The sequence below is a fragment of the Dicentrarchus labrax genome, unplaced genomic scaffold (genome assembly GCF_905237075.1).
Source record: "Dicentrarchus labrax unplaced genomic scaffold, dlabrax2021, whole genome shotgun sequence".
NCBI lineage: Eukaryota > Metazoa > Chordata > Actinopteri > Moronidae > Dicentrarchus > Dicentrarchus labrax.
The window spans coordinates 13,411,794-13,434,062 of NW_026136705.1; the positions used below are offsets into that span (position 1 = coordinate 13,411,794).

At 39.9% G+C, this 22,269-nt stretch overlaps 3 protein-coding genes across 5 annotated transcripts in view; all 3 read left to right on the top strand.

Annotated features, from left to right (window-relative positions):
* The window catches only part of ksr1a (kinase suppressor of ras 1a), a 28,612-nt gene extending 23,499 nt beyond the window's left edge, over positions 1 to 5,113 (top strand). For 2 of the 3 annotated variants that reach the window (XM_051401696.1, XM_051401698.1), the window contains 5 exons: positions 204 to 337; positions 734 to 865; positions 1,005 to 1,140; positions 1,344 to 1,477; positions 2,379 to 5,113. In XM_051401696.1, coding sequence (XP_051257656.1) covers positions 204 to 337; positions 734 to 865; positions 1,005 to 1,140; positions 1,344 to 1,477; positions 2,379 to 2,394 — 552 coding nt within the window. In that variant the 3' untranslated portion in view covers positions 2,395 to 5,113. The remainder of the gene's footprint in view (positions 1 to 203; positions 338 to 733; positions 866 to 1,004; positions 1,141 to 1,343; positions 1,478 to 2,378) is intronic. The other variant, XM_051401697.1, reaches the window with a different exon arrangement.
* Positions 5,114 to 11,755: 6,642 nt separating this feature from the next.
* On the top strand, positions 11,756 to 14,677 carry LOC127364475 (uncharacterized). Its single transcript, XM_051402064.1, has 2 exons — positions 11,756 to 11,919; positions 13,528 to 14,677. The coding sequence occupies exon 2, from the start codon at positions 13,536 to 13,538 to the stop codon at positions 14,301 to 14,303; it is 768 nt and encodes a 255-aa protein (XP_051258024.1). The 5' UTR covers positions 11,756 to 11,919; positions 13,528 to 13,535; the 3' UTR covers positions 14,304 to 14,677.
* A 1,472-nt stretch (positions 14,678 to 16,149) lies between these two features.
* Positions 16,150 to 20,868, top strand: LOC127364474 (oligodendrocyte-myelin glycoprotein-like). The gene is made up of 2 exons (XM_051402063.1): positions 16,150 to 16,447; positions 17,285 to 20,868. The coding sequence occupies exons 1-2, from the start codon at positions 16,440 to 16,442 to the stop codon at positions 18,705 to 18,707; spliced, it is 1,431 nt and encodes a 476-aa protein (XP_051258023.1). The 5' UTR covers positions 16,150 to 16,439; the 3' UTR covers positions 18,708 to 20,868.
* Positions 20,869 to 22,269: the final 1,401 nt, after the last annotated feature.

Below are 22,269 nucleotides of genomic sequence, written 5' to 3' on the forward strand. Positions count from 1 at the left end.
ACTTGAATTGTCCATAACAAATGAAAGAACAAGAAAAGCACTATTTTGAGTAAACCCTTGTACAAATGCACACAACCAAAACCCTCAGTGTGCACTTATAAATAGTCAAAAATGTAAACAGGAGCATGAATCAGTACACACATCCTTGTCTGAATCAACATGAAAACACTTCCTGAACTGTCACTGTTTGTCTTCCGGTACAGGGAATGGGCTATTTGCACGCTAAAGGCATTGTTCACAAAGACTTGAAGTCAAAGAACGTTTTTCATGATACCAATAAAGTCGTGATTACAGACTTCGGGCTGTTTGGGATCTCTGGAGTTGTTCAGGAGGGGAGGTAAGAAACACCACTCAAGAGGCCTTGAAAACACAACCTCAGCTTGAAGTGCTGTTAACACTGCACTACTATTACCTGGGGAGGTCCAGTGATTTGTAATAATTGCTGAGGTCCACAGCGGCTTCAGTCCTGCAGGCATCTCCCTTATCAGCTAGTATTTTGTGCAAAGACTGAAGTCTCCTGATTGTAAAATCTGAATAAAACTCTTGTTATTGAAGCACATTTTTGAACACACAGTTTGCTAATTTTGTACTTCCTCTGTGGGTTGCTTCATGAATAGCTGTTTTGTACACAGGAGCTGGAGATAGATTGCATTTAGTTAATGCATCTTTCCACTCAAATTTTCCACTCACCTTTTTAATTGTGTGTAAAAATGTGTATCTTTTTTTTTTCCAGGCGTGAGAACAAACTAAAACTTCCACACGGATGGATTTGTTATCTCGCACCAGAGATTGTGCGCAGGATGAGCCCAGGTAACAATGAGGACCGCCTTCCTTTTTCCAACTCAGCAGATGTGTACGCCTTTGGGTAAGTTCTGCACACTTACACACCTTAGTTAACTTACTGTAAGCCCTTGAGACCTACTGTCACACCTGTTTCTGACCTTACCGGGAGAGTTTACCATTCAGCAGTATAACCATATTTTTGCTTTCCCCCCTTTTTAAAGGACCATTTGGTATGAGCTTCAAGCTAGAGACTGGCCAATCACCAACCAGCCTGTGGAAGCTACCATCTGGCAGGTGGGCAGCGGAGAGGGCATAAAGAAGGTCTTGGCGGAGATCAGCCTTGGCAAGGAGGTCACTGTGAGTTGAAACAGAAGCACAGAAGTGTGTCAGTCATTCAGAAAAATACGTGTTTATTCTACTTGTATAAGAGTGGCAAATGATCAACCGTGCTTTAGTGATTGCAAAACTTTGTAGATCGATCATTCATAGTCCACAGTCCAGTGAGCGCATGGCTCAGTGCTTCGCCAGGTGCATTGACTCAAAGTGGTTTGTCGTCTCAGGAGATCCTCTCTGCCTGCTGGGCGTACGACCTGAGAGAGAGGCCGACCTTCACCCAGCTGGCCGACATGCTAGAGAAGCTGCCAAAACTCAACCGCAGGCTGTCCCACCCCGGACATTTCTGGAAGTCTGCAGAGTAGGTATCCAGAAATGAAGGACAATGTGAAGACACTGAACATGTGAAAACAAAAAGAAAATATCCCTCAGTTCTTATTGTGTATGTTCTGTATTTTATGGTTCCTTGCGGTACAAAGCCTTGGGATTAGGGATGGGGATACATAGTCATATTTATAAATAATATCCATAAATGGATATTTGTTTGGTATAATTTAAGAATAAGAAGAGTTAAATAAGTTTGGAGTATTTCATAATTTCTGTTCATTATTGCACATGACCCAAATACGCTCACTGCACCAAGGCAAAGCTCTTCTCAGCACTGCTGTGGCTTGCTCTCGAATGAAATATGAACTTTGTAGTTTATATACGCCAATGTGAATTATAAAGTTAAATGTATTAATTGTCCAACATCACTCTTGACAACTGTGGCACATTTTTCACCGAAAAAAATGACTGTCGCACAGTGTGATTAGATAGTGTGTTGCCATGTCCAGTTTCTTAAACAAGGCTGGCAGGACAAGTAAAGGCTTCCACAGACAGATCCACACACATATGGTTCGCATTTGTATTAATTTCTGTCCTCATGCATGTGTGAAACAGCAGTCATTTTGCCAAACTCACTGTACTCTAGGGGTGTAACAGTTGTCTTTTTTTACATTCAAAACTTTTGTTGTGGTTGAACAAAACTGTCTGACCACCCTAAAAAAATCTTCAAACTAAATCCTCAATTTGAATAAGTGATGAATCGGATTAAACAGAATGGGGGGGGGGATTTGTCAGTTGCTGTTTGTAAATACAAGATTCAAAGTTGGACACATGCAGAGCAAGAGCAGTGGAGAGAATGAAGTGAGGGAGCTGCGTTACAGAGAACAGAGCAGTGGGTCTGAGAAATAAAGCATTATTTTCTGATTGTTTCACAGCGGTTATGTTCTATAGCACAAATAAACACGGCCACACCTCTGCACAACCCTGCTAGAAGGAGCCACTTTGCCAGATGTTGTGTGAATGCAGGCGAAGCTACCCTTCATCCTGTCTGCCGTGTGTGTAGCGAGGCTCAACCTGGTCATGATGTTTTTAGAGTCCTGACAGGCACAGCGATCGAACATTAAAGCCTGAAGCTTGAAACTATTTGTTACAGCCCTACTGTACTCACTGTCTTCTAGGTATAAATAATGGCTAATTTGTGAGATATTATCTTAAATTGAGAGTAACTCTACAAAATGTGAAACAACCAATTAAAAATGGAGAGAAGGAGAATTTTTGGACCTGACCAGGGGGGAAAAATCATTTAAAACCTGTGTTTTTTTAGTTCTGTATCTCACATGTTGTTATCACCACCGATATGTGGTCATCCTATTTATTTCTACACCAGAATGGCTTTCATCTTCTTTTTTCTTTTTTACCAAGACCAGCTTTTCCACTTCCTGCTGTCACACACAATCTACACATTTATTTACATGTCTTTGTTACAACTTTACTTGCACACCGTGTTTTCCACTTATTTCCTGCTTCTTATGATTTGCTTTTTCACAGTCTCTGTTGTGTTTGCTCCGAGCTTACAAACAACTTCATTTTGAATGTAAACCCAGGTGAACAGCTTCACTATATAGTTACATGCCAGTTTTGTTTCGCTGGATGATGGGAGAGATGCAAGTGTGTTTTCTTTAAAAGAAAACAATATAAAGACTTAAAGAAGTCTGCTTGGTCAAGAAATGATACAATGAATCTTAAAATAATCTCTTGATTGAACTCACACAGCCTGACCTGTTTTTAAGCAGTGAATGTCCTTTGACTAATGTACATGTATGTAATATCTTGCTGCTTTTTCAAATTATGCTTTCTTAACTGTTACACTTTCACTAACCGTCTAATGTTTGTGTTTTCCTTTGCTCTCTACTCTCTTTTCTTTTTCTCTTTTCTAATCTAGGTTGTAGCAGTCACTCTGAAATATAAGCAATGCAAAACAAAGCCTGGGTCTGCCTTGCATGCTCCTGTATCCTTAACTCTTACAGGATTGATCAAAGCATTGCCTCTGCCTGAAACAGACGCTGCTTCCACTAATCCACAGACTGATCTTCCATGTCTAACCCGTTGCGTTTTCTTGTTGGGAAGAGAGGATCGGTGGAATGAGGTGTGGCGGGCGGGGAGGGACGCAGCGGTCATCCTCCACGCTTTCCCTCCTTTCGTCTAATATCTCTTTGCCTTCCTTTTTGGTTTTGTTCTGTAATGTTGTTGGGAACTCTGAGGCTTGTGAATAACTGGCTTGTGGTGTCTGTGCTGAGACTGACTGGTGTGCTGTGGTCTGTGCCTGCTGATGGCTGCCCTGTCCTCGGCCTGCTCACCTATTCTCTGTGCTGCTGTGATGTGGTTGTTATCGCCGGGGGCCCCTGACCACACGGCTCTTTTTCTCTCTGAAACACACGCACACACAAAGAAACACACACTGCTGGACATAAAATGGACCCTACTACCAAATGGACCACTTCATTTATCTATGTTTTTTTCCCCCTGAGGGGTTGACACACGTTTGACAGGCTGCTTGAGTGATGTTCTCAAACCAACTGCCTCTGTGCTCCTCTCTCTCAGTTTTTAATGTTTGTGTGATAGCATGGGCTGAGATGGTTGCCAGCCCATGTCTACACACAATATGCACTTTGTCAACAGGAAAAAAAATAATCACGAACTCTTTGTTGTTGTTGTTTAGTTTGATTTTGAATAGTCATATTTTGCAGTGTTTTCTCTTTTTTTTTTTTTCATCAGGAGGGTCTAAGAAGCTTGGATAGTGTGATATGCTCACTTGTATGTTGTCTTTTTGAAGTATAACCTGGTAAATTCACTGTTTATTAGACGCATTTGAAAACAGGGCACTGATGAAGACTTCTGTATGCTAAACGGCAGTTGAAATGAAAAGAAACAGGTGAAATATTCCCTTCATCATTCACAATCCACATGGGAATAGAATAATGCTGGCTATTTATGATTAAAGACTTTTTTTAATAATAATGTCCATCCATTGAAGTGTAAAGTGCACCTTATAAGAATATGAGTTATTTACAAAGTTCCTTCTTTCAAGAAGTTGAGTGATTTCATTCTCTGCGCAAAAAAAATATAAATCAGGAACCTGGCGCAAAAGTGTCCTATATCTTCCTAAAACATTACCTCTTGTGCGCGCTTGTGTATACCGTTTGTGATTGCTGGCTTCAGTTGGCGTGCTTGTATTTATGTGTTGTGTGTGGGTGCACGTGTGACTGAGTGAGCGTACTGTGTTGGAATACGTAGGGTTGGTTTTCGTGAAAGACTGCAGTAAATGTTGTGTTGCAAATCCAATGGTATGTAATGTACATACATTATTTAATGTATAGCAAATGAACCTGATTCTTCTAATATTTGTATAAACATTTTATATGTAAAATACATCACAACATTTTTGAATAGGTACTGCTATGGCTATTACAGATGTATATATATTTATATTTTTTTCATGTATAAAATACTGTATAAAAGCTGTACAATTTTTTAGAATGGGCCAATACATGTTTTTTTATGTTATTGTAAAAATTCATATTTTTGTATTGCATGTGACTACCATTCTGTACACGCAGTTTCTGTTTTCATCCATGGAAGACAATAAAATGAGGCTTGTCATGTAACAAAAGAGCAGACGCCGTTATTTCACTGTGGCAATGCAGTTATTGACTTCTTGGCAGTATGAGCCTACTGTATAATTGACGTACCTTACAATAACTTTTCTAGTCTCACTTCTAAAAAAGAAAGTTTGTACATTATATGAAACCAAATGTTGCAGATACATGTACTTCTACTGAGATTTCAGTTTTATATAAGCATATGTAAATATGAGTGAAATGTGTAAGAAGAGCTCCCACTTTTCAGGGCTGAGCACTCTGAGTGTCCTTAATAGTCCTGCTTGTGGATTTTCACCCCTGCAAACAGGAAAAACTAAAATAAAGAAGCAAGTTTTGTCAAAACTAAGTCAGTAATGAACCTTCAAGCTCATTGTAGTATGTATGTCATATATGTTTGTAGCAGCTGCGTAATGTTCAAAATCCCATTTTGCCTCTAGGTGGCATAAAGACCCAACAGAAAGTAACAGAAGTCATCTTCAGTCTTTATATTCTGAACTCACAGTGAGAGGCAGTGCTGTTTTTTGTTGCAGTTGTGCACATTTTACATTACGTTTTTTGTCTTTAGATTTTGTGAACTGTGTCCTCCCTTTCCTGTCCTGTCAGCTGTAATGTCTGAAGCCATGAATGAACTACAGGTAGTTCATAGTTGTCAGCTATTAAATTAATTGCCAGCTCTTTTGATAACTAATTCAATTTTTTTCTTAAGAAACAAATTATCTGATTTCAAATGTGAATATTTTCGGGTTCTTTTGTCCTCTGTGACAGTACTGAATATTTTGGGATTGTGGACAATCAATATATTTGAGGACATCACCTTGGGCTTTGGGAACCAGTCATCAACATTTTTCAGACATTTTATGGACCAAATGATTTGATTAATCGATAAAATGAGTGACAGATAAATTGATAATGAAAATATGTATTAGTCAGAGCCTGCTTGCATTCATATTGTTGAAATCTGGCTTGGATGTTTTATTAATCTACATTTTTCCATAGTTGTAATTTATAGCCCTAACAGAACAGTATGGACTGTTGGCTTAGGCAATGCTTCATAAGCTTCATTGAAAAAAAAAACGTATGCATTGTTTTCTCACATTTCTGCTTATGCAGCTTTTCATGATGGCTCTATCAAAAGTTTATAATATGAGGCCTTGGGTCTGTCAGTAAAATGATTAATTCTGCTTGTGTTCAGTCCTTGAAACCTGTTATCAGTAAGGATGCATCTGAAGTGTGGCTTTGAATAATAGGAATGATGGATGGATTTCTGTACACTGGTATCAATCCAATGGAAAAGAAAGGACCCTGTATCCTGGCTGATGATGCACTGCAACCAAAAGCTCTTTGACTCCGACTGGTACTGGATCACATGACCAGCATTTGGTGAGAGGAAACAATTTCCTCCACTGGGAGGCCAGAAACAGAATATTCTTTCTTCCCTGCCTGGCAATCAAAGCAAATAACAATTAGGCATTTGTTGTTTTTGTTACGTGCCATTACTAAAATCTGGACCTGATGATTTAACAGTGTTGAAAGACCTTCAGGAATATTGATATGTGCAGGACCAAGGTATATGCCTATGATCAAATTACATGTTTGTATCATGATTGTAATTCAAAGACACCATCACCCAATTATTTTTTGTACTTGTCTCAAACTACAACACATTCAAGTGTTCAAGGTTTCCTATAACAAGAATTCATTTGGAGGATTATTCACAAAAGCTCTCTGCTTTGAACTGCATTCTTCCAGCCACAATGTTAACATGGCCCAAACAGTAACATAATGGACCACTGACAGATTTGGGGACTAGACTGCACTATGCCTCTCATAAATTGTTAGAGATTACTGCCATTGTTTTCTGCCAGAGAGTAAATTCAACAGAATTCAACTCAACAAGATTTAATTGGATAGATATCTCTAAATCACACCATAACGTTTCCAAGAGTCACTGAAAAGAAACCAACGAAGTCATGTGCTGTGAATGGGGTTCCGCATTGGGATAATCTGGGAGCTAAATCTAAAGATAAGAGCAAGACTGTACTCTTATGGATTCAGTTCAGTTCCTCAGACTCTTAGGACTCACGTGGCTTAGCAAAACGTGCACGTGTCTACAAGGGATCAACTACATTAATAGTTTCAATCTGTTCTGGATGTGCAGGCATCATTTCAGGGCAGATGGCCTTCACACAAGCAGATATGGAGTTAAAGTACTGATGGACCATATCTGGTCAAGCATCAACCATTAATAGGCCAGGCCCAGGATCATGCACCCTAACACACAGCAGCCTTGGCACCAGAAAGACAAAACACTGAAGCCTCAATGTCAGCTTGTTGACAACCAGCTCATGGATCAGTCTCCTAATTCCTCCTCCCGTCACTCTCTTCTCCCCTGCCTCACCCCTTGTGCGATTCACTGATAAAATGGAAGCACTGGTTAACACTGGCATTAAATTCACCCCCTGGTCATTGCCATGTCGTCTGTCTCCACCCAAACAAGCACATTCTGTAACACCAACCTTGCTGATAACAAGGACGACAAAAAGAAAGAACAGCTCTCTCCTGCCTGGGCTGATGAGACTGATAGGGCCTGCAAGGTGACCAAACATTTGTCTTATTAGTCTTCTCCCACTTCCCTTCTAACGGATATCTCGTACAAACTAAGATATGAGATTAAGGAACTTGATGTGATGTTAGTGGAAACTTCACTGCTGCATCTCAGATCACAGCCATTCATATCTGCCTGGCATCAATGCAAACAGGAGAGACGATGACAGTCTGTCTACAGCCCTGTCACAAAAAAATTAATTGGAAATTAATGCTTTTGACACTCTAAATTTAACTTTAAGTATTGATGATGATGAAAATGATTTAATTATCAAGCACAATCTCGTTTTTATGTTTAGAAACGTGATTATGCCAGGATAGCAGAAGTCAGCTTCTATCAACTTCCTTTTTTTTGAGTGAAGAAAGGGAGTAGGTTGGCCATTTTGTTTAATTCTCTGGCCACAGATGTGTTACTATAAATCTGCTTGTTTTGAATATGTTGCTCTTAAGTTGAACTTGTCTTGTCGAGCTGCATTCTCAAACATCTACAGGCCACCTAAATACAGTGCAAACATTTTTGATGACTTTGTTGAACTGCTGTCTAATATCTGCACTGACTTGGACTGTGCAGTTATTGTTGGTGATTTAACATTCATGGTGATAGCCCCCAGGACAGCAGCACTTAAGAACTGTATTGTATTCTGGATAACTATGGACTGACTCAGCATGTGACAGAGCCCACACATAATAACGGGGGCACTCTGGACTAAATGATCTCCAAGTGTCTTAACATTTCTAAGGTTGTGGTGGTGGCTCATTCCTGTGATCATTCCTATGTTCTCTTTGAGATGACTATGTCTTTGCACCCAAATGTTCAATCAGAATTAATCAGAAACCGCTGGAAACACTGAAAACTGAATTATTTATTCAGGCTTCCTCTTCCTCACTCGCCCTTGCCTGGGCCTCAGTCAAGGATCTTGTGGATATTTCAAGTTCTAAAATTACAGATGTTATTGATTCCATTGCTCCCACAAAGGTAAAGGTAGAAAAAAACACCATGGAGAAATACCACACTGGTAGAAAAATAAATAAAAGAGAGAGAGCTGAATGCAGTTGGTGAAAAACACATCTCCACCTGCATTGTGACATCTATAAAGAGAGTCTTCGCCTTTTTAATTTAGAACTGAGAAATGCTTGGCGGTCCATCTGTGACATCAAAAGCAATAATAATGCATGGGCCTTATTCGCTTCTGACAACAAGCTGACAAACCCTCATGTGTCACAAACCCCTGAACTTTTATCCACTAAGTCATGTAATGAATTTCCTTCCTTCTTCACTGACAAAATTCCTAAAATTAAACAAGCTGTCAATTCCTCCATATTAGGTATAGGATCTGTATTGGCCTGTGTCAACCTGAAACCAATTTGATTACCATGACACAATTGAAGCCTATGAATTATACAATCTTGGAAAAAATTGTGCAACATCTGACATTCCTCTCCTGCTGCGTTGATATTCTGCCTTCAGGCTTTTTCAAAAAATGCATTTAACTGCATGGTATCAGATCAATAGTCAACACTTCTCTACTCTCAGGCTATTTCCCACAGTAACTGAAAACTTCAGTTATTCAGCTCTTAAAATATAATAATCTGGATAACTCACTAATGAACAATTACGATTCCATATAAAACTTCCACTTTTAATCATTGAAAAGCCTGTTTTTCAACCCCCTCTTGGTTTTTCCAGACAGGATTTTTTACAACAACACAGCACTGAGATATTAGGCATGCTAGACCACAACCAAAATACTATACTACATACTAGTCAGACTGGAAAAGTGGGTTGGACTTTCTGGTTTAGTGCTGAACTGGTTTAAATGACAGAGACTACTTTGTGTCGATCAGTAATTACACATCTCAGTGTGCAAAAACTCTCACTAGTGCAGAAAATGAATTATTTTAATTGTTTAATAATTTAATTATTTAAACTAATAATTTTGTGTGTCATTATGCATATACGACACACAGATTTATGGAACACTGAAAAAAGTCAATGAGTGCATGGTACCAAAATTTCCTCCAGTTAAACAAAGATAAAACAGAAATAATTGTCTTTTGACCATAGAAGAATGATTAAAAGTCACCTCCAATCACTAACATTAAAGACAAGAAATCTTGATGTCGTCATGGAATTTTAACATCAACATTAAGACAATTACAAAATCAGCCCATAAGAATATAATATATTTAATATATTTCATAAGGGACCTGTCCATGGATTTATGTTTATTAGGCTTGACCATTGTAATGCTGTCTTTACAGTTGTCTAAAGTTGATCAAACTAGATTAGTTGCTAGAGTCCTCACAAAGACCAGGATAATAGATCACAACACTCCAGTTCTCAGATCTTTACATGTCTTATTTGACATTTTTAAAATACCACAATTGATTTACAAAGAACACAATTGTTCAAGGTCAAATAAATATATGATTTGCTGCTCCGCTATGAACCATCCAGACCTTTCAGAGGGTCTGGGACAGGTCTACTTGTCACAGAGTCAAAAGTTTTTATGCACCACTTATCTGAAACAAACTCCCAGAAAATCTGAGCTCCACACCAACTCTTTAAATTAAGACTATTCATATTTTGCAGTGTGCAGTAGCTGCACTGTTTTATTTGATAGTTTATATTTAATCTGTCTATTTTAGCTTCTTTTTTTAATAATAAACTGGTCTTGCTTGGCCTATGCTCTGATTGTTCTACTTAAAAATGGGACTTTCCATTACTCAGGGGAAAGTGTGGGGTTTTTCAGATTAAGTCATCTGTGCTCCTCCTATTTTCACTTCCTTTCATATGTAACTAGCCCTTATCAAATTAAATCAGCATCAAGGGTAAAAGCGGCAAAAAGCGAAATAAGATAATTTATAATACTACTTATAACAGTCTTGCACTTTACACACTTACACAACCTTACCTCCACCGTTTTGTCTGTATAATAAGATGCTGTCCAATTTTATCAGCACAGATTTGGAAAAGAAGTGGAAAATCTACCTAGTCTGAACATTTTCACCCTGAGAAAATTGGTGTTTTTGTAATTTTTATTGCCAGTCTTACTATTAGATGGTCATGGTGAATTTGTCCTATCTGGTGTCATTGCCTTGATTGCTGAAGCAAAGAGGGTTGACTAGCAGGGTCATTTACTTCAAAGTAGTTCCTATATGGGAGCATGGAGTCAGTTGGATTCCTCCTGTCTTGCATGTTGTTGGTGTCATCTGCAGGAATGAGACAACTTGCCAAATCAAGCATTTCACTTTAAATGTGTAAAAGTGTAGGTGCAGACACACAAACAGTTACAGAGGAAACTCAAAAAAGATACACTTAACACAAATATAGTAATACTTTTGTGTGTCTGACTTGTGCTGCAATATTCTCACTGCATGTAGTGACACGTTAACTGACACATTGTCAAAAGGCCTTATACTATTGTTACATTAAACCATGGACTATTAATAGAGTGATATGTGACCAATTGTGGCTTGTGGCTTGGAAAAAATACATAGATGATGCTGAAGAAGACAAACGTGTCCACGTGTTAGATGCATGCACGGTTCTTCCAGTTATGTCATCTAAAGCGTTTGTGGGCAGCTGGTATTATAAACTATGCAAGAGCTTGTCAGCATCACAGCCTCCAAAAAGGGAGTCTTGTGACAGGCCTTAAAGACAATACCATTTACTAAAACAAAGAATAGTGCAATGTGCTGCTTTACTGCTTGTGATAAAACTATGAAATGTACAACTTTGATGTCATGCAGATTGTGGGTTGGATATGTAGAATTTTATAGATGTTAGTTTACTCATATATATTACCGTTGTGCATGCAGATAGCCACATTGTTTACATACAACTATATGTAAAGCCCAAGTTGCATTGATTCAAAACTGAAATGAAGGTAAAACACGCTATTTACCGGAATTCATGATCATTGATTTAGACCTATTGCTATGTTATCTTAGCTACTTAGAATTCAGCATGCACGCAACTTTTTATAGTCTGCCACCCCACAGATGTCTGCGTGACCAACTTCAGCATTGAACAGAACATCAAAACCACTTCCTTGTCTTTTTATAGTCCAAATGGAGAAGTAAGAACAACCAGATGAGTCTGCCATTGATTACTGTCAGTGTCTCTCAGGTCTTTTACACATCGTTCATCTCACCTTACTTGCATACACAACCATATTCTTTTTGGAACTATATCAAGATCACCTACAATGTAAGTGACAGTTTGCTTTAATACATTATATTATCTTGATGCCTGTAAACACTAAGAAATGGACCAAAGAATAATGGTATAGACTTGATTTTTAGGACATAGTTGAGTTCTTAAGAACTCTAAAAAAAAAAAGTAATAAGTGCTTATATCTGTATTTATAGTTAATGTTGTTGCAGGTTCTGTCCTAAATCCTGGTGATACAAATTTGATATTTGTATATATACTATAAAGACAGTATATTGTATATTAACTTAAAATAATGCTGTGAAGTGAGTGGGAAAGAATCACTTCAATCTATCAGTTCTTCCTTTTGAATTCATCAGAATCTAACATTACAGAAACAAATCCACTTATTTGGAGAAACTTTACAATTTCAGTAAAGTTTCAAACAAAGCAATACAGCCTAGCCAATATATTCAAAGATAAATCAATCTTAACGGCTCATACCAGTGTTTTAAATAACATACATTACAGTAAATTACTGCTGACTAGTATTTTTAGATTTTTAAAGGGTAATTGCTAGTTTCTAGTCCAGTAATGTCCAGTAATGAAATTAAGGTGGAGGTACTGCATCATCTGTTAGCCAGAATTTCCATGGCCTTTCAAATGCAAAACCCTATCCTATTTACGTTATCATTTTATCCCCTTGTGTTTGCTTCTTTTATCTCTTTTATGTTTGCTTTTTTCTCTCTTTTGAGTTAGATTTTAAAAAGACCTGTGAGCTGTGAGCAAGTGAGCAAGTCAGTAGCTTCTTAAAAACTGAATTAAACATTTTACTTAAGTAAAAGTACTAATACTAATAATTATTGCCATTATAATAACATTGGTGGAATGCAACTAAGTACATTTACTCAAGTTACTGTACATAAATACAAATATGAGGTACTTGAGTATTTCCATTTTATGCATCTTTATACTTCTACTCGACTACATCTCAGAGACAAATGTGACAAAGTTGACCTTTTAAAGATACATTGTTCTCACAGGACAGCAACACTACAAAAAAAGATTTTTTTATTTGTTTTCACTTGACAATAAAGGTATAGAGAATAATCTGAAAGTAACTAGCTAAAGTTGTTAGTCAGATGGAGCAGAGTAAAAAGTTTTCCTCTGAGATGTAGAGGAGTAGAAGTGTAAAGTTGTATAAAATGAAAATACTTAAGTAAAGGACCTCAAATTGGTACTTATGTAAAATACTTAGGTAAAAGTACCAAGTTACATTCCCTGATTGGCAGCTGGTAAAGATGGGGCTATTTGTAACAAACTAATGCGTAGCTTAATCTGTAATATCTTGTCATCATATATTATTTGATTATATTTTGTATTTATAATTTGAATATGCAAAGTAAGTAGTAACTAAAGCTGCCTGATATATGTATTGCAGTGAAAAGTACAATATTTGCCTCCAAAATGTAGTGGAGTGTAGTCATATAAAGTAGCATAAAATGACCCCTCAAAATAGCTCAAAATTGTACAAGAGTACTTTCCACCTCTGATTTGTAAGACATAGGCTGGGGGTGGGATAGGACTCCTTCCTTATTCTCCTCACTGTATTGAATTTGTATGCCAAAACTCATTAAACTTAACTTCTATTCCACGTCTTCTCAGATACCAACATGAATGGCCTCCTCGTCCTGTTGTACTGCATAGAAATCCTGGGTCCACTGTTGTGTGGAGCTCAAACCAATCCGGATAATAGTAGTTATTATATTGAGTCGGTCTCAGCAACATCCCAAGATGATTCAGCCAATGCTTCCAGCAGCACACCTGGCAGTTATCACTTACCAACAACATCAACAGCAGTCTCCAAATCATCCAAAAGTCCTACCACTTCACCTTCACCTTTCCCACAGTCCACCACGCAAGACACCAAGAATATCTTTTTCAGCAAGGACTGTCTTCCGGTATTAATGGTGACTGGTGGACTGATCATAGCCTGTACTATTCTACTGGTTTCTACTTTATTGTTGGCTTGGAAGGTGTGCCATTTGAGCAGACGCATCAAGGCGCTCAGCAGCAACGCAGACCTGATCAGCAACCCTGAATACTTCATGGGAAATGACAAGAAGAACAAAAGCAAGCCAGAAGAGACAGAAGCCAAAGAGACCAGCGTGTTAATGTCTGACATCAGTCAATCACAAGAGGAGAGGGGTAACGGTACCACCAAGGAAGAAGGAGAGAAGGTAAATGAGGACGAGAAAATGGGAGAGGAGAAGAAGAAGGAGGTGGAAGACACCGCCAACGGTGAGGAAGCTTCAACTACACCTGTCGCTGAAGGTTCATCTCCCCCAAAGCCACAAGAGGAGGCCACCGATTCCCAGCCCACCCCAGCTGTAGCAGCCCCCACCTCTGAAGGCACAGAGGAACCAAAGGATGTGGTGTAGAGCTGTGTGTGTGAAGCTAGAGAGTTTCCTGAGCAACTGTCTTTAATTTTTTATGGCTTTACAACCTATTTACAGTAAATAAAGGATTTTATATGCAGCTTTTTCTTTACAGTAAGTTGAACAACTGTGTGTGCTGTTAAATCTGTCTAACCCAGCACTGAGCATTTTTGGTTGAAAACAATTGGTTGATACTGTATTTCGCTCTTATTTTTGTGTTTTGAATATTAGAATACATTAATGTTATAATACACCTCTTTGCAAGTCAATTTGTTACTTACCTGCTTTATTTTTCTGAGATTTTGAGATGTACACACATTTATGACATTAATGACATGTGCAACAACCAGAGGAATAAAATATAGCTTGTGACTTCAGTTTTGAGCTCATTACCATGCATCTATTTTCTGTTTAGTGTTTGCTGTGTAACATGAGTGCATGTTTGTGTGTGTGCATGAGAGAGAGAGTGAGAGTGAGAGTGAGAAAGAGGTCTGCTTGATTAGCAAGCATAGAATGTTCCTCTTCCGGGCAGTGCACCCAACTCAGAAAGAACCCCCTCTTTCACCTCAACCAGAGCTGACAAAACCACACACAAAACCTTTTCAAAAAACCAATATGCGGTTGTTTCCGCCGCCTTGTGCAGATATTTGTTCGTCTACTTACTTGTGACGTCATGATGGATGTGCACCTTTCATTAAAAGTCTGAATAGTTTGTCCCCTCTCAATGCAGCCTCCGCTTCAACTCCAGCTCAACTCTGACAGCAAGTAGATGAAAACATTCTGAGATGCAGTAGCTCTGGGTGATGTGAAAGTTTAGAGCTGGGGTGCAGTAAAAGCCATCTTCAGTGAAAGTAAATGTCAAATATGTCTCAGGCAGGAACTGATTTCTGTATTGTATATCAGGCATTTAAAGTGAATAAGGTAAAACTTGGATATGAGAGATTTGGGTGATTTTTTCCCCCTCTGCTGCTATGTGGTAACACAGCTCAAATTGACAGCACAGCATGTTGTATAGAGACAGACAGTGGAAGTGAGGGTTTGACTTTGAGGCTTGTTGTAAGGTGCAATGACAGGATACACGAGTTTCACTCACAGTGAAAGTAGCCACTTGAAGTTGAGGCAGGAGAGAGAGGGAAGTACAGAGACAGATGGGGGAAGAAGTAACAAAAACATTGCAAAAGATGTACTTTGTGTAGCTTACATGACAATTGAGCCAAAAATATACCAAAATAGGAATACGTAACAACAAAGACTTTTAGCCGCTGGGGTTGAATTAATTATTTTTTTTTACTATTTTACTTTGTTATTATGTTGAATTTTAAGTTTAAACCCTGATCACCATCTGTATCACTGTCGAACGGTCCCCCAGAATGCAAGGCACTGATGCATTGCAGTGCAGAATGGAGCGTTGCTTGTATTGCTGATGGCAGGTAGGGAGCTGCAGCGGAGTCCTCTGCAATAAATCTTGAAGGTTTTTGTGGCAGTGTCTAAATTTACACAGGGAAAATAACAACCAATTACAGCACGGTATTACTTTGTAAAGGGATGCTTTAGAGAGGAATAATATTGATTTAGGTGATAACTGATAACAGTCTAATTTATTTTGAGTACAAACAGGACTGCAATCAGTCAATTAATCTAACCAACAATAGATGTCACTTTAAATGCAGAAATAAATCCTGAAAGCCTCCAGATAAGGGATTGAGGAGTTTCCTTTGTAGCAGCCTTGTATGCAGGGACACCTCCACTACTCGCTCCATTTCTCCTCCGCCACCACCCCCCTCCCCCTTCCTAATACTTCCCCCCACCAACACCCCACCCTTCCCTCACTTCCACTGCACAGAGTAAATCCAGAGTCTGCAGTGCCTGATCGCGCTAACCCAAAAGATCTATATAAGAGGCAAAGAGGACAAAAGGACCAAACTGCAAGGCAGTGAGGATAACTTCAAAAAAAGCTGCACTGGACAAGTGAGCAAGGGTCAAATTCTATGAGGGGACTTCAGGCATACGAAAAAAATCACCTTCAGCAGAACAGCAGCTGGTCCCGAGCTTAAAAGCGGGGAGAGGAGAGGGGAAGAGGGGCTGGACAGCAAAAAAAAAAAAAAAAGGAGCAGAGAAAAAAGTGACTGGAATGATAAGATGAGAAGGTGAGTTATGGACAAATTCAAAGACTCTTTTTTTACACACATATTCTGCCACACCCTGGCTCACACATACTGCAGCGTAGAGCTCCTGACTGTGTCTTTGCCTGTCTTCGGACTAGCTGATGCATGAGTTCTCTGTGGAGTCATTAATAAAACCCATCTATTGAGCTAGTTCTCCTCCTCTGAGAGCATGGGACTGACTGCTCTGACAACCACTGATGACTGAAGATGCAAACTGATGCCAGGGAAAATGACTACAGGGATTTCTCATCTTTTGTGATGAATGATATTCTTGAATAGACTAAAAATATCCTCTTACACATCAGGTCAAATATTTATCAGTTATAAAAGAACAGGAGACATTTCAACCCTTTGCTGGTGGTGCATATATACAGTATGAGCATTTTTTTTAAAAGGACACTACTACAGCGTCTCTGAAAACATTCCTCCCATGGGGCAGTGAGTTTGGCATGTAATGTGAATGTGTGTATCTGCAAGCAATGCAGTGATGGGCTGCAAATATTGAGCAGCCTGTGTGTGTGTGTGTGTGTGTGTGTGTGTGTGTGTGTGTGTGTATGTACAGCATAGAGAGAGACAGAGAGGGTGAGAGAGAGATTCTGGCAGAGGGTGGAGCTTCACAGAAACGATGAAACAAGTTTTATTCAGCCTCCCTCTGCAGTTACTATGCTGCTCCTGCAGATAGCAAGGGCATGTTTCCTGTGTTCACCAGTCAAGTACACTGCAGGCATCACTTCTGCTTTCACAGTGTGCCTCCTGGAGTTCAAGACGATGCTGTATAAGACAAACCCTAACATTCCTGTCTCCCTATCTTTCCTTTAGCAGGCATGTGCTCCTGAAGCTCCCCCCTAATGAGGCCCTTCTGCAACTCCTGCTTGTGTTGTTGCTGGGGTTGCATGTTCTAGCTGTGTGCCCCTCCATGTGCTCCTGCAACCGCAGTCACAGGGAGGTAGACTGCTCCTGGAGGGGGCTGAGACAGTTGCCCCATGGCTTGCAGCACAACATGCAGTCCCTCAACTTGTCCCACAACCGATTTCACAACCTGGACGGCCAGCTCACCGCATACACCCATCTCCGCTCCCTTGATTTGTCTCACAACCGGCTGAGCCACCTGCCCACCGGCTTGCCTCGTTCCCTCTGGCATCTCTACGCCACCTCCAATCGCCTCCAGTTGCTGGACAAGAACGATACCGTCTTCCAGTGGAATCTGCGATTGCTGGACCTCTCCAACAACAAGCTGGAGCGAGCCATCTTCATCAACAATACACTGATCAATCTGTGCACGCTCAACCTAAGCCACAATCACTTCTGGACTTTGCCCACCAACCTGCCTGTACACCTGGACACTATTGACCTGTCCCACAATTTGCTTGTGAAGGTGCTGTCGGGCTCTCTGGACCGGCTCCTCAGATTAACTCACTTCTATCTGCATGCTAACCGCTTTTCCACACTGCCCATTGGAGTGTTTGACAAGACAACATCACTCAGAGTCATTACTCTGGGGGACAACCCTTGGGCCTGCCACCTTTATGATGACATCAGCTACTTACTCTCCTGGACTCAACATACCCCTGCTCACGTCCTGGGCTGCCCTTGCCACACCCAGCCCGTCTGTGGAGGGGTCCGCCCTGGCAGGACTGGAGGGTGGCACTTTGCCTCCTACAACCTGCCCCCTCTGGCAGCGAGTGCCCAGGACCTGAGCTCCATGCCCCCTGAAGCCAGTGTGACCGGTTGGTGGTACTTGTCTGTTTCTGCTCTGCTAAGCACCTCACACAACCCCAAAGAGACCTGGAACACGCCACACCACCCCTTCACAGTCACACCCATCAGCATCTCCACCCAGCCACCCAGAAGCACAGACACACATCTCACCATTAATCACTTTTCTGCACCTGCTAGCCCAGCTGCCGGAGAGCACATGTTCCACACTGATGCCCATCTCATCTCTGGCACAAAGGAAACCTCACCTGCCGACACATCCCCTTTTTCTGACACAAGCTTTGTTACTGACACACCCACCAGGGCTGACATGACGCTGGCTACAGACAGATTCTTTACAACAGAGAGCCTCTCCGTCCGAACAAAGAAGACAACCACTCTTCGCACCAGGAGTGTGAGGAGGCAAAATCAGTCTCTTCCCAGTGGTGTCAGCAACTGCAGCCTGGATGCTTTTGCTGCCTGCTCCTCGCTCCCTCTCCTACACAGCCTGGGGCTTCTTTCTCTCGTTCTGCAACAAATCCTTTGAAAGACGAAGACTGACAGCTCAGTGCTAAGCATATGCATTTACAGCACAAACAAATAGAGCACAGATAAGAGCCTGTTGACTGTTGTGGTACTGTTATGTTTGTATATTACCAGCTCTCTCAGCAAAAGGCCATTTACAATACAACAGCTCAAATACAAAGTTCTCTTAATTCCTGCTACCCTGAGTATGATGCTACTTTTATGATAGTAAGTCAAAAAAGCAATGTGTTACCTTTTTAACACTTTTTACAAGCCTGGACTCGAATGCACTGTCACTGATTTAACATTGTAATGAATATAGCTAAGCACATGGTGGCACTATACATTCAGGTAGCAGTTTATTATGTAACTGAATGTAGCCTGGTGCTCATCTGCAACTACTGTCTACCCTTTTCAAGGCTGTCCAGCACACATTATGACCTAAAAATTGTTGTATATCTTTTATTTTTCTAAAACTATTGGCTGGGTTCGACTGATGTTGTCTTGGTGATATTATGGTCAATTTATTTTATTTTATTGTATTGGCTTTCAAGCATACATGACAAGTTTTAATTAACTTATTTTGACTCTTTATAGATGTCCTCGATGCCTGCCTGCTTGTTTCATGTAACAAACCATATCACTCACCAGAGGAGCAATATTTTTTGAAGACAGGGTGTCTGTAAGGAACTGGTCATGACATGTAGCCTATACCAAACAGGGAACAACAGAGACTGGAGCGGAGGGGAAAACAAATGCACAATGTTGCGTCACTATCTTTAACAAACTCTGAGTGCCGAGTACTGCTTCTGTATTTTGATCACATCTCAGACTTAAGTGTCCTTCATGATTCAGTGACGCTCGTGAAAATGATCTGCATGGTGATTGAGCGTTCCAGGAATGCTAACCTACTGCTATATTGCCGCAGAGCATCAAAGCGCAGACATTCTCAGCTTATTTATATGAAATGTTAAGATATTCCAATTTTGCTTGCATAAAGCATAGATGACAGTGATGTGGCAGCCTACGGGTTTTTACATTTTAGAAATACCTTTGCATATGGCACCAAAAGGTGCCTCAAAAGTAGGAAATGCATCTCAGCAAGCTGCATTATTTTGATAAAGTTAAGAGGAATACAGTGCCAGATAAGCACTTTCTGTAAAGTTAAATAAAATGTACGTTGAGTTATGTACACTTTTTTATGATTGATTGAATTTTGCCTCATCTGCCTTTTTACACCACAGTTTTCACCTCAGGGGAGGTCAGACAAAAAGCTATTTTATTTTTTTGACATAGGTAGGGGCTGAGGTAGTTGTTTAATTATCAAAACAAATCTGTTTTTAAGTTTATTAATTGAAGGAAGGTTCACCAAGCATGAAAGCGCTTATTCCAGTCAGACCTCGCTTTGCAGTTTATCACACCTGGAAACTACCCAGAGTACACATTATCTGTTGGTCACTAAGCAATCATTCTGAAATTCTCAGTTAAAAAAAAAAAAATAATCATCTGCTGTATGGACAAATACATTGTGGAACAGAAACTAGAACATTATAGTGTCTTCTTTCTATGTGAACTTTATTGATGTCATGCAGAGAAGTGAGAAAATTTCACATGCAGGAACATCTGTGACGGAGAAAGCAGGGCTCCATCCCCGCACTCTGTGCCACAGGGAGGTGTGGGCCTGGAGAACAGGTGACCCTGTGGTTCAGCAGGGCACAGCCTCGAAGAGCAATATGCAATCACTGTCACCACCCACACTGTGAATAATAAACATCTGATGTAATGCCAGTTGGGCCATGGATCATACCTGAGCATCTAGCCAAAAAATGGAAGAATAGAAATCCATAAAATACATTGCCTTGTATAAAGAATTCTTACTGACACAGGAAATTAAAAATACAATACAACTGGATAAATAGACAGATATTATGTAGTTGATGATAATTTAGGAAAGACTAATGTATCATTCTTAAGATTTACTGAATGGAAAGAATAAATACAAGTCAGAAAAAGTGAACAACTGATGATATTATCTGCATACCAGCCCTCTAACTGAAAACTCAAACACCTGCTGAATAAAGTGTGTGTATTTATAGCTTAGAAGCAGAAGCCAAAACAGAAAGAAACTTGTGGTTGCTGCGCAGTTTATTTATAAGTATGATTAAAAGCTCAAAGAAAGTTAACTTGGTTTCCATTTCTTCCCTCAACTATCTATTTCCCCTTTAACTTACATCTTCATTTAATCACTTATTAGTTATTAGGTAGTCCCTTTCTATCAATATAAAGTACTATTAACCAGCTAGTTTTTCACTGTAGATGTTGTTTGGGGCACATGATCACTCTCCTTTTGTCTTGTTGCAAATTGCAATTTTTATACATCCTAATCCTTAAGGAGATTTGTCTCCATAACAGATACATGATATAGATATGTAGAAAAATATATAATTTTTGTTATCTTTCTGTCAGCCTTGGGCTGCAGAACTGTAAAACATATCTCCCAAGTACAGCACTGTAGGTGCCAGCTAGCTGGCCTGCTTGCCAATTATTTTCTCTGACAACACAAAGTAATGTCAGATTTCTCTTCTGGCTTCTCCTAATAACTGACAAGGTGTAGAAGGCTAGCATCATTTACTGCTCCATGCCTCCCCTCTTCATCTCTCCACCCAGCTTGTTTTGAGTGAGCTGCCTTCTTTCTTCAGACACACTCAATAAGACTCACCCTCAGTGTACTTCTTTATACCCGGCAACCCCACTGCCCTCTTGTGTCCTTGTACATTTAATTCCCCATCAGCTTTATATGCCACCTTGTTCAGACGATGGCATATAGAAAGGTTTTAAGAACATATAATGTAGTATAATCTTAATGCAGGTGGGTAGTGTGTGTTTTTACTTTATACATCTTTTGTGTGTGTGTGTGTGTGTGTGTGTGTGTGTGTATCATTGTTGTAAAAAGTCTTCCGTTTTTGAAGAGCACTGCTTACAAAGCTGGCTCACTACCAAGCTAATGGGTTCTTGGAGTTAGTTTGGAATTAAACCTCTTTTCTGAGACTGTATACAGAAATAACACAGTCCAGAAAACAGCCCAGCATTTTAACTGTTAGAGCAGCATGTGGACATCATGTAATTTTTCTCTTCAGTAAGAGAGGCCAGAAGGCAACTGCAGGTGGGGCACCTGGTGTGTGATTTTACACTTGCCAGTCCCTAAAGTAACACAAAAGACCTGTCACTCTGTGCCACGTCCATGAAAGACACATAAACACAAATGACATCAGCTCCTCTCATGATTACATGTGCTCAAAGTGCCCTCTTGTGGCGGTGGGACAGAAATGAATGTTTATCCTAAAACATTACAGTCAGTGACGAGAGATTGTGTTCTTCACCAGGACACAACATGCCCCTGACTATTCTCAAGGACCTCTTGAAAAAAATCCCACAACTGTTTAGAATGCACAAACATGACCTTTGAGTTTAACTGCAATGGTAGGACTTGATAATTCAACACACCATGTTTGGCCAAACATCCAACTAATGCTCAGATTTGGAGTAAAATGCATCTATATACTGTAAGCTAATTTGTGGACTTT

Excerpts from the sequence above, each read along its gene's own strand:
- LOC127364475 (XM_051402064.1), top strand. The coding sequence starts at position 13,536 with ATGAATGGCCTCCTCGTCCTGTTGTACTGCATAGAAATCCTGGGTCCA.